This window comes from Staurois parvus, unplaced genomic scaffold (genome assembly GCF_062004578.1).
Source record: "Staurois parvus isolate SC_StPar_1 unplaced genomic scaffold, SC_StPar_1.0 ptg000059l, whole genome shotgun sequence".
NCBI lineage: Eukaryota > Metazoa > Chordata > Amphibia > Anura > Ranidae > Staurois > Staurois parvus.
Genome location: NW_028317855.1, coordinates 6,795,217 through 6,808,059, shown reverse-complemented (window position 1 = coordinate 6,808,059; position 12,843 = coordinate 6,795,217). Strand labels below are relative to the sequence as shown.

Genomic DNA, 12,843 nt, shown 5'->3' with positions numbered 1-12,843 from the left:
ACTGTAGTAGCATCAGCTACATTAAGTATGCAGGTATCTTTCCCTCTGTTGCCAGAACAAAATCGAGTCAGCTTGAATGCTTCTTAGCCATTCAGGAGAAGCCTTGTATTTTTCTCAATGAATACAAGGCTTTCCCTGATTGGCTGAGGTGGAGATTGTGCTGACAACCGCCCTCCTTTCCATCTTAGCCAGAGGAAGCCCTTTATTCATTGATATAAATAAAAGGATAATCTTGAATGGCTGATAAGCATTCAAGCTTACTCGATTCTGTTTCTTTTTTTTTTTTTTTTTAAAGGTGTTTATTTTGCATTTATGAAACAAACAATAACAGAACAAGCAAATGACAAATAATAACAGGAACTTAAAACAAAAATCAAAGAATAAGGATACAGAAAAGGGGATAAAAAAAAAACAAAAACACATTATTGTAGGCAAGAAACCCCATACATATAACAAAAGAGAATCACAAAACATAATAACATAACAGGTAAGCAGTCAGAAACATACGACAGCAGCTAAACGCATACAACAGTCACAAACAAGCACAAACACCCGCACCATCAACTCCCTTACAAGTCAGAGGAAATCATTAGCATGTAAAATCTAACCACTCAAACCATAGAACCCCGTGACAATGGTTGTGACAAGAGAGCATCTCCCCAAAAAGAGTCTGCTATATCTAGCCAAGGCTGCCAGATTTCAGTAAATGTTTTGGGACAGCCCCGTTCTTTATAGATCAGCTTATATTGAGGCAGCACCAGGTTAACCATGCGATAAAATCGGTGTATAGAGGGTGGGGTATCACCCTTCCAATTCAATAAAACAAGTTTTCTAGCAAAAATTAGAAGCAAACGTATCCATATCCTCGAATGAAAAAAGAAAAAAAAAAAAGTCCTGCCAATATGAAGCAAGGCCTGGACAGGTCCAAAACATGTGCAACAGACCAATACCCTCAAGGCCACAACGGGGACACGAGGACGTTGGTCCAAAGCCCACACGAGCCAGCCGTACTGGGGTATAGTGAAGATGATGTATGAATTTGAATTGAATAAACCTGTCAGCAGCACTAATAAGATATTGAAAACAGACCTCCTCCACCTCCTCCCAACCCTCCCAGGGAGACCAGGAAGAATCGCCTCCCACTTATGAAGAGCAATTTGAAAGTGGTTAGTCCAGGCCTCCTGGAGGCGGGCATAAAAGGTAGTAACCAGCTTCATCACATCAGGGTCCAGCATCAGCCCCCCAAAGTGGAAAGTTCAAGGACTAAAGTACCAAACTTAAGCCGTAAAGCATGCTGTAATAATAAAGATTTGTAGAAAAATTGGATTAATCACACTATAACGAGTTTTAAAATTCTTAATGGACAGAAAACAACCATCAACAAAATGTGGGAAAGATGAGTGACCCCAAGACAACTCCACCACCCCAAATCAGGGTGGTTTAGAAGCTCAGGGACACTCGGATTGTACCACAAAGGAATCCGAGGCGATACACCAGGAGATAGAGATAACAACTTGCTTCTCTCCCACCAAGCCAGCCAACTAGTGTCTATCGGAGAGTAAAGGAAGTAATGGGAAGTAACCAACCTATAAAGAGTATCTGGAAGAGAAGCAAGAGAGCCAAACTGGGCAGAGAGAAAAGCAGTGGAGGAAGTAGGAGAGGAACCAATCGTACACGTAAGCCAGCTGGGAGGCAATAAAATAATAACGGAGGTTAGGACAAGCCAGACCCCCATCCGCCTTAGATGCCTTTAGCAAGGCCCTGGCAAACTGTGGGTGAAACCCACCCCAAAGAAAAGAGTACAAAATCGAATCCAGTTTGTTAAATATCTATCTAGGGAGAAAAACTGTCGAGGCCCTAAAAACATACAAAAATTTGTGTAAGTATACCATTTTGAAAATATTAATTCTACCAATCAAATTGAGAGGCAAAGTACAAAGTCTAGTCTCCATACGCATAACAAGGGGTGCAACATTTAGCGATTCAAAAGTGGAAAGTTCAGAATGAATTTGGATACCCAAATAACAAAATTGACGTGAAATTTGCAATTTTGTTTTGGACAAAAAGTCATACAGAACTATAGGGCCAATAGGAAACGCCAACGATTTGTCCCAACCAACCTGAAGACCCGAAACCTCTCCAAATTTCTCCACCACACACATCAGACTAGAGAATGATTCAGCGGAGCCATCCAAATATACCAGGGCATTATCAGCATATAATGACATTTTCCCCTCTAGCAAACCAACACAAATGCCCTTGATCGCCACCGCCTGACAAACTGCCACAGCCAAGGGCTCAACGGCCAGAGCAAACAGGAGGGGCGAGAGGGGGCACCCTTGTCTCGTGCCCCTACACAAGGGGAGGGCCGAAGACACATCCCTGTTAGTACAGACCCGAGCCCTGGGTTTGGCATACAGCAGTTGAACCCAGTGTATAAATTTGGAACCGAACCCCATCTGGGACATGGCTTCCCATAATAAAAGGCCAGCAAACTGTGTCAAAGGCCTTTTGCACATCCAAGAATAACACCAACCCACTCCGCCCCTCAACAGCAGCTCTATGTATATGTAAATATAGACGTTGTATATTATCAAAAGTGCTCTTTTCAGGCATGAATCCAGACTGATCGGGGTGCACCAATGTCAAGATCACTCTCTGCAAACAGGTGGCAAGAAGTTTAGCCAATTTAAACATCACTATGAAAGCAATGAAATTAGACGATACAACCCACACTGTAACAAGTCCTTATCAGGCTTGGGTATTAATATTATGAGAGTTTCATTCATAGAATCTGGAAGTAATCTATCCTCAAAAGCTGAATTAAAAAGATTATGTAAACGCGTAGCCAGATCCTCCCTGTATGTGCTATACCATTCAGAAGGCAACCCATCTAGACCCGGTGTCTTATTGGAAGGCAGGAACAAACCGCTGCCAATATTTCTTCCACTGTTAAGGGTGCATCAAGGATGGAACTGTCTAATTCACTCAAGATGGGAAATTCAAGAGAAGCAATAAAACCTACAAAGGAGTCCTCAGTTGGAGCTCCAACATCTGAATATAACGTTTCGCAAAAATCAGCAAAAGTCCAATTAATAACAATCGGGTCAGAGGAAATTATGCTATCAGACAATCGAATTTCGGGTATAGAGCTATCAGCAACCTCCGTGCAGGAGAGATACGCCAAAAACTTACCATTCTTCCCACTATGATCAAGCAACCCAGCCGATAAAGTTGTTGTTTACGAGTTAAATCAACCAGATGGAGCTGTAGGGCACGATGAGCATTGATTAAAGCACCCCGAGACTCTGGCGAGGGGAAAGAGGTATAATGACAACGTGCAGAAGACAAGAGGGCCTCAAGCTGCCGTTGGGTAGTCCTAGTGACCTAACAGTAACGAACAATATTGGAAATATACTGTAGGACCCCCGAATTACCGCCTTAAAGGCGTCCCACTGACAGCCCGAGGAAGAAGAGTGTTTATTAGTAGCCCAATAATTAAGCATTTCAGTATGAATGGGTCCCTGAAATTCAAGGAATAGAGATCCATAGAAGACTGAGCCTCCAGGAGCGAAAAGCAGGTTTATGGCCCAATTGCAGTTCTAACTGCAGCAGAGAGTGATCCGAAATGGTCTGAGGAACATACGAAATAGAGAGCACCCAAGGTAGCACCACAGGTGAAGCCAAAGCATAATCCAACCTGGAAGGAGCACAATATGGTTTGGATTGACAAGAATACAGCCTGGCCGTAGGGAATTTCCAACGCCAAATATCAATATAGTGAAAAGAGTCACACCACTGCCCAAACAACTTAGAATCAAAAGAGAGGGGCCTCAAGCAGTCCAATGTAGGATCCAGGACCGAATTGGAGTCCCTTAATAATAACAGTAATAATAACAGTAGCAAACAAAGGCAGTGAAGACAATCGTACACTCAAGTCAGTAAATATCGCAACCGTGACAGGAGGGGAAAAGTAAACAGCTAAGAGGATCAACGGGACACCATGTATTGAACATAATAAAAGAACATATTGACATTTGGGGTCAATGATCACCTGATCACAGGAAAAAGGGAGGCCCTTACAAATCAACAGACACTCCACATGCATAATTCGAATAGGTAGAGTGGTATCCATGTAGTACCCAAGGTTTCTTAAGGGAAAGAATTTTGGAGCTCATGAGATGAGTCTCTTGGAGGCATAAGACATGAGGATGATGGGACTTAAGGAGCTCAAAAACAGAGGCCTTTTTGAATTTAGAGTTCATTTCACAGACATTCCAGGACAAGAACGTAACAGAAGACATTGGTCAAAATTGAAATATGGTAACTAGGTGGAAGGGTAACAGGGGCCCAGGACCAGCCGCAAACCCCGTTGACTGCGATACCACTAGGGGGAAATGGTTTACAATCACACAAATCAAACCAGCCACACCACAAACAACCCAACAAATTTTTTTTTTTTACAGGAAAACAAACAAGCAATAACCAAAGCCCCTGCCCAACTCCAAAAAAAAAAAGGAGTAAGCTTAATCTTAAAACCGAGTACAGGCACGGGAAACATAACCCGAGGTCCCATGGTGGTCAAAAAGGACCAAAAATGATCAAATAAGAAAACAGAACCAGTCAAGCTGGAATGTTAAGCAAAAGAAAAACCATACATCAGCAGCCAACCAACAGGCTAAAAAAACCTCCTTGCAGGGAAATAATAATAGAGACCGCCCAGCCAAGAGGACAAGAAAGAAGGTAGTACAACAACTTGCTTGTAGACACTGCAACAGGACCATCAAGGTACCGGAGAAGAAGAAGTAGATCTAGGGGGGTGCGGCAGGGCCTCAAACCATGGGATGACCATGTCAGGTTTCTGAAAAAAGTGTACTTCATCCTGATGTACCACATGTAGAGTAGCAGGAAAGAGCATAGAGTAGGACAGTCCATGTTCATGTAGTTTCTGCTTGACATGCTGGTATTTGGCCCTGAGGTTGCAAACCATCGTAGAATAATCAGGGAAGAGAGACACCGCAGCATTGTTGATGCAAAGGCTCCCTTTCAGAAGAGCAGCACGAAGAATCGAATCCCTGCCCCTGTAGTTTAGAAGGCGAATCACCATGGTGCGAGGGGGGCTACCCTCAGGGCGAGGCCTACTTGGGACTCTATGGGCTTTCTCAATTACAAAGTAGGTAGACAAGCAGGCATGGCCAAATTCCTGTTCCAGCCAACTCTCCAGAAAGGCCACCGGATCAGACCCCTCCACTTTCTCGGGCAGGTCCACCAACCGCAAGTTATTCCTGCAGTGGCAATTTTCAAAGTCATCCACCTTATCCTCCAGAGATTTAACTTTACCCCCATACAAATTAACTTTAGGCAGGAGAGGGTTAAGCATGTCTTCCAAATCACTAATGCACTTCTCTGTAGCAGACACCCGTTCCCTGACTTTATGCATTTCCTGGTGCATAAGAGTAAAATCAAGTTTGAGCTTTTCTACCTTCCCCATCAGATCAGAGTGATTTACCTTGATAATAGCCAGAACATCCGACAGGGTGGGCTCCGCCTCAACACCATTGTCACTGGGGGAAGTCTGAGAGAGCAGCAGTGGTGGATCCAGAGCAACAGGCGAGGAGGCGGAGAGGCCTCCAGCGGTCCCCCAAACAACTCCGGAGTGGAGGCTGGGGATGAGCGTGGAGCGCCGACTATCTTGGCAAGTGCGGGCGCCAAGGCTCATCACCAAACCATCAGTCAGGGAGGCCAGGATGTGCCCCAACAAGCTAGGGGTAAAAAAGAGCCGTCTTGCCCACATGGGAGATCAGGATGGAGCAGGATTGTGGAGGATAGCCCGCAGCTACTGTAGGAAACGTCCGCTCACATGGCACATCATGCCACGCCCTCGAGTTTGTTTCTTAAGCAGACAGGTATACGGTATATAGTGTAGTACACAGAGTGGCTGAATCACTTAGTAATGAAAATAGTTTGTTTAGGCCAGCTCAGCCTAATTGAACTATTGAAAGTAACAAAAAAATACGTGGAATGTAGCCTTAGTGAGAAAAAAATATTTAACATCTACAAGATAATTTTCTTTGTGAACTGATAATATATAAGATGATCATCATGAAAAAATAAGTGAATGGAGTCTGAACAGCTCATCTATCTTAACACGCACACACAGGACCCTTACACCTGTGTAACCCCTAACAGTGACCAGCAGAGATGTGTACACTGGTGGCCAGGAGACTAAACCCCTTACACCGATGGCCAGTGCAGACACATTCCCTCACACCAGGGGCCAGTAGAGAAAGTCCCTTGCACTTGTGAGTGGATAAATGGCCCCTTATATTTACTGTCAGTGGAGAAGTGTTTCCTTTCTTTGGTGGGCAAAAACCTTACACTGGTGCTTGGTGATTGCAATGACTGTGGATATACAATAGAATATAATAAAATTAAACAAAGTCCTAACAAAATATTTCAATGAAAGACTTTGTTACTATATTTAGTTTGTATAGGTAATACAATACTCAATATCATAGTTATGCCAAATATAAATACTGGCTTTTGGTATGTAATTTTTTTTTTTTTTTATTATTTCTCACAGCCTTGCTGCAGCAAAAAATATTTTCAATAATTTACAAAAAAGTGGAGGATGAGGTTTAACAAAATAAACAAATTTAAATTAAACAGATCTACTATGCCAGGTATATTTCAAACAGACTTTGTTGTAAAGAAAAAAAAAAATTAGAACAACATGTATGTGTGTGGGTGTTTTGTGTTTCCTCTTTTGTGAAGCCCTGCGTGGCGAGAATTGTATGTACAGCTTGCTGGTATTTGTTGATGATAAAGAAAAAAATAAATGAAATAAAAAAAAAATGAATAACATGCACTTACCTCACTTATGTATTATAGTTCTACATAATTTATATAGTACTAATGGTTTGTGCAGTGTGTTACAAAATGGAGGGAGACAGTACTGTTACAATACAACACAAGAGAAATGGAGAGGGCCCTGCTGATTACAGCTTATACTGTTATCTTAATAGTTGTGGCAGTTTGCAGTTGCTCATTGCGTTATTAAATTTCACCCCATTGTCTACTGTTAACTTGAGACAAACAAGAGCAGGAGAGAGTTGTTTTCTATATGTAAAATAAAATTCATAAAACATACCTCTGCCCAGAATTCAGCATATATGTCATCAGCAATGAGTCTGGTCACAGGCCATAACTTTGTTACAGAGCAAAGATCACATGCAGTCATCATTAACCCAATCATGCGATCTCTGAAGAAAAATGTAAATAAGAAGGAATATTTATTAAATTTAGGTACATCTGCTAGAGTGAAATATGTAAGCTACTACTGCTGACCTTCTTCTGAAAAAGCTAGTTGCATGGCTGTGTCGTGGTTTAATTGCATCACACATCACGTTCCAGAAACAAGTATGTGGCAAATAAAGTTACAAAAATTCATAATTCTTCATTCTTACTTGGTCTGGGCCGTGACTAAAAGCGTTGAGGCAAAACAACTAACATGACAACCAGCCAACGAGCATCTTCAGAAGTAAAGGTCAGCAATGGCAGCCTCTATATTTCACTCATCTTTAATATATCTCACAACACACAAAACATAGAGCAACTGAAAAGAAAAACAATGAATAAATGCACATACAGGTCTGTATGCAATGAACAAAAGGAGTATACCAGTTTTGTGCTAATTTCTTAATAATCAACTTAATGAAATAACCAAATATGCAGACAGACAAATATTGTGAAGTACTAAGCAGGGATAGAGAGGTTTCTGTATTTTATTTTTATCTGAAAATGTTTCAGTGAGTAGTTTTGCAGTAAACAATGGTAATCGTTTTCATGCACAGTTGGATTTTATGATCAAATGTGTCAGTTTAGAAGGAACACAAAATGTCCTTGCTTCAGTCAGTCATTTTCAAACATGGATTGGAAATCAAGTGAAAACCTGGGCATAGCAGCTCTGAAATGAAACCAGTGACACCTATGACACCCCGCCACACCTGTTATGTGGACTTTATGGTTGCTGCACACACTGAGTAAGGTGCTTAATTTACATGTAAATGCTGATTTTAGTAAATAAAATTAAATGTTCACTTTAAGCAACCAAACATACTGGCAAAATTTTGTTTGGTTATTCAAAGTGAACAGAGGTTCACCTTAGTCACTTTTCATCATATACTTTTCACTTCTATAGTGACACAGATGGCAGTAAATGAAACCACTGGGTATTGCGGGCATCTTAAACACCAAGAAGCATTAGGCGCTGAAGTTTCACCTCTTTTACAGTTTTACTCCCAAAATTAGGTTTAATAGGACTTTAAAGATCTTCATTTGTGGCAGGAAGCACCCTACACCTTGTACCCGAGGTTATTAATGTCTTTACATAATGTTTAAATCACATTATAGGGAAAAGTGTTTTGCTTTACCAGTTTAATAGTTTTGCAGCTGGTTGGCCTGTTTCCTTTATAGCTTTATTTTGGACATGCATTCACAATAAAAAAAAACCCAAAAGACACCGCCCATATGGTCAGCATCCTAGGAGGTACTGGCAGCATGACTAGTGCTAAAGCTGCTCACAAAATTAGCTGTACTGGCGACCAGCAATTTTGGCCTTTTCTGTGGTATCTCATCAAAGTTTCATCTCTGAGCCTTGGTTCACATATGTGTGGGGCCAGTTTGCAGCAGAATCTCAAGCCCCATCTGGTGCGACTACGTTCAGCAGCTCAGGTGTGAATCCCATGCAAATTGTTAAAGTGTATGATACTGAAAATTGCATCTGAACTGGAGTGAAAACACATACATGAACTGGCTCCATAGAAAAGCCTTTAGGTTCATGTCCTGCAAATCAGATGTGGTTCAAAATGCATCCAATTTGCATATATGTGAATCGGGGCTCACTCTATCCTCCTCAGATGTCTTCTCTTCAAATCACTGGAATTCCCGGCCACAGGATCATGATCATTACACAAGTTGTGCTTGCCATCAATTATTTCATCATTCTGTATCCATAGACATAATTGTCAATACCAGCAACTAAATCAACATACTGTTCTCCCTACAAATCTATTGCTAAATGCTGGACCCCTTATACCAACTCCATGGCCTTGTTCTTAAAGCTGGCAATACACCAGTAGATTTTCGTACAAGTGTTTGTATGAAAGTTCTCCGTACATCCGATGACTTGATGATTGTCATTTGAAAGTACTTGGCGTATATCACAGGATAGAGGGTATGCCGCCACTTTCAGGTGACTGTTTTTGCACAGAGCAGCCCCGGTCTTTCTCTTCTCGGGTCCCTTGCTGGCGTTCCTAGTTCCTTCCCCCCACGAGTTCCCCCATAGCAAGCTATTTGTTGGCTACACAAATTAACCTTTTTCTCTTTCATAAGGGCATAAGGGTGGCATTGTGGCTAAGGTCAGCACTTCTGTCTAGCAGCACTAGCATGGGCGGAGCTTGAGGGGTCACAGGGGGTACAATGGCAACCCAGTCCATTCTCCAAGGGACCTGTGCAGCCTTCTTGTCATATTAAGTTTTGTGTCGCTGGAGTCCATCTAGTACCTCTCCTTTCATCCCTCCATCCAGTATCTCTCCTCAGCCCCTTTATGTGAGTAAAGGAGGAATTTCCTCAGCAGCTCTGAAAGTCCCTCTGCCATTCAGTGTTACATTGTCTCCTCTCTCATCTACCGCCACACGGTCTAGACCGCCGGTGCCTGCTGAATGCCCAAGCGGTGCCAGGAGAGAAGAGAAATCTCTGGGTGCAGGTGAGCCAGGGATGGGAGGGGGCGGACAGGTCTGTGATGTACAAGGCAGCTACCAGTCTATGCCAAGGACTGCACCACCCTCTATGCAGTGCCCTTTCTCTGCCCGTCTACTGTACTGTACCACTTCAGCCTAGCATAACCTACCTGGGCATGAGCTAAGTGCTGGGACTGCAGACTACAAATGCTGATAAACGTTTTACATTGTAACATTCTTGCTCACAATTCTACTATTATTATACAGTATTTATGTAGCGCCAAAGGGTTTGCTCAGCGCTGTACAATAGCAAGGGGGAAAGAACATGAGACAAGACAGAAACAATACAACACACGAGGGGTTTGAGGGCCCTGCTCTTTCGAGCTTACAATCTAGCTACATGGGCGGAGCTTGAGGGGTCACAAAGGCAACCCTGCCCATATATATATATATATATATATATCTATATCTGGCAGTAATATGGGTAGAGTGGACAACGATGATCAATCACAGTGCATAGCAATCAGGCCCTCCCAAAGGCCATATATAGAAAAAAGAACATTGGACTGCTGCACATAAAGACTTTTATTGTTGAAAAATCACCATGCAAAAGGGTGATCCAAAAAAATGGACAAAGCCATACATCATAGTGTTCAACAAACAGTTTCGGGCTATTATGTTAGTGCCCTTCTTCAGCTCACAACACATATTGAAATACAAAATGCTACTTAGATCAATATATACATACATAATTGGAATCAATTATATAATTAACCACAAATTGAATGCACAGCAGATGAACATCTTCTAATAAAGGTGGTGGTTTAAGAGTGAAAATTCTGTTAAGAAACGCCCCCATATTCCCAAGATGTGGAATGTAGACAAATACCTATTTTAAAAAGCACATACAGGGTATATATATATTAAGGGAAAACCAAGAAAAAATTAAAAAAGTACATATGTACACACACACACACACACACACACACACACACACGTATATACAAAAGCCAAAAGATAAAAAAACCACAAAAGAATTATTTTAAATAAATACAGATCAAAATCCGAATTTAACCCTTTAGGGGTTAATGTATCAAAACGATGGATCCACTGAACCTCCCGCTGTAATTCCCTATTAGCTCCACGTCTATTTCTAGGAATTCCAGCAATGACCATAAATCTGAGTTGAGAAACTGTATGACCCTTTTCCACAAAATGTCTCGCTAGCGGTAACTTAGTGAGTTTATCTCTAAGAAAGTATTTATGTCTAGCTATTCTATCCTTTACCTTTTGGGTGGTCTTGCCAATATATAACAAACCACATTGACATTTTATCATATAAACCACAAATGATGACTGTCAGGTATAGTGTTCCTTGATTGATATATCGTAACCTAAATGAGGATGAGAGAAAGATTTTCCCTTTATCATATTGTTACATTGTATACAACTGAGACACTGATAAGAGCCAAAGTTACGAGGTTCCAAAAAGGTTAAAGGAAATAAAGGTGGATTATATTGATCTGATCTTACAAACCTATCATGTAATGTCCTTCCCTGGCAATAAGAAGGTAACGGAGGGAGATTAAATTCTGGTATAGAGGGATAATTAGTACTCAAAATTGACCAAAGTTTTTTTACCGTATTTTCCGGCGTATAAGACGACCCCCTACTTTTCCTGTTAAAATATAGGGTTTGAGCTATACTCGCCTTATAAGACTACCCCTCTTCCAACGCACACCAAATAAAAATGAAAAAACATCAGATTTGATTTCAATATGGTATGGTATTTCAGTATGGTATTCCAATGATGGGGTGCTATTCCTCCCACTGACACCAATGATGAGGCACTACTCCTCCCACTGACACCAATGATGGGGCACTATTCCTCCCACTGATACCAATGATGGGACACTATTCCTCCCACTGACACCAATGATGGTGCCCCATCATTAGTGTCAGTGTGTGAGGAATAGTGCCCCATCATTAGTCAGTGGGAGGAATAGTGCCCCATCATTAGTCAGTGGGAGGAATAGTGCCCCATCATTGGTGGTGTCAGTGGGAGGAATAGTGTCCCATCATTGGTGTCAGTGGGAGGAATAGTGCTCCATCATTGGTGTCAGTGAGAGGAATAGCGGCCCATCATTGGTATCAGTGGGAGGAATAGCGCCCCATCATTGGTATCAGGGGGAGGAATAGCGCCCCATCATTGGTATCAGGGGGAGGAATAGCGCCCCATCATTGGTATCAGTGGGAGGAATAGCGCCCCATCATTGGTGTCAGTGGGAGGAATAGCGCCCCATCATTGGTGTCAGTGGGAGGAATAGCGCCCCATCATTGGTATCAGTGGCAGGAATTGCGCCCCATCATTGGTGTCAGTGGGAGGAATAGCGCCCCATCATTGGTATCAGTGGGAGGAATTGCGCCCCATCATTGGTGTCAGTGGGAGGAATTGCGCCCCATCATTGGTGTCAGTGGAAGGAATAGTGCCCCATCATTGGTGTCAGTGGGGGAGGAATAGTGCCCCATCATTGGTGTCAGTGGGGGAGGAATAGTGCCCCATCATTGGTATCAGTGGGGAGAACAGTGCCCCATCATTGGTGTCAGTGGGGGAGGAATAGTGCCCCATCATTGGTATCAGTGGGGGGGGGAATAGTGCCCCATCGTTGGTGTCAGTGGGGGAGGAATAGTGCCCCATCGTTGGTGTCAGTGGGGGAGGAATAGTGCCCCATCGTTGGTGTCAGTGGGGGAGGAATAGTGCCCCATCGTTGGTGTCAGTGGGGGAGGAATAGTGCCCCATCGTTGGTGTCAGTGGGGGAGGAATAGTGCCCCATCGTTGGTGTCAGTGGGGGAGGAATAGTGCCCCATCGTTGGTGTCAGTGGGGGAGGAATAGTGCCCCATCGTTGGTGTCAGTGGGGGAGGAATAGTGCCCCATCGTTGGTGTCAGTGGGGGAGGAATAGTGCCCCATCGTTGGTGTCAGTGGGGGAGGAATAGTGCCCCATCGTTGGTGTCAGTGGGGGAGGAATAGTGCCCCATCGTTGGTGTCAGTGGGGGAGGAATAGTGCCCCATCGTTGGTGTCAGTGGGGGAGGAATAGTGCCC

The 12,843-nt window shown here is 42.9% G+C and overlaps 1 protein-coding gene across 4 annotated transcripts in view; it reads right to left on the bottom strand.

The window, feature by feature from the left end:
- PDE10A (phosphodiesterase 10A) overlaps positions 1-12,843 on the bottom strand; it is a 619,526-nt gene that overhangs the window by 32,907 nt on the left and 573,776 nt on the right. For all 4 annotated transcript variants that reach the window (XM_089668592.1, XM_089668593.1, XM_089668595.1 and 1 more), the window contains one exon: positions 7,151-7,262. In XM_089668592.1, the coding sequence (XP_089524718.1) occupies positions 7,151-7,262 (112 nt within the window). The remainder of the gene's footprint in view (positions 1-7,150; positions 7,263-12,843) is intronic.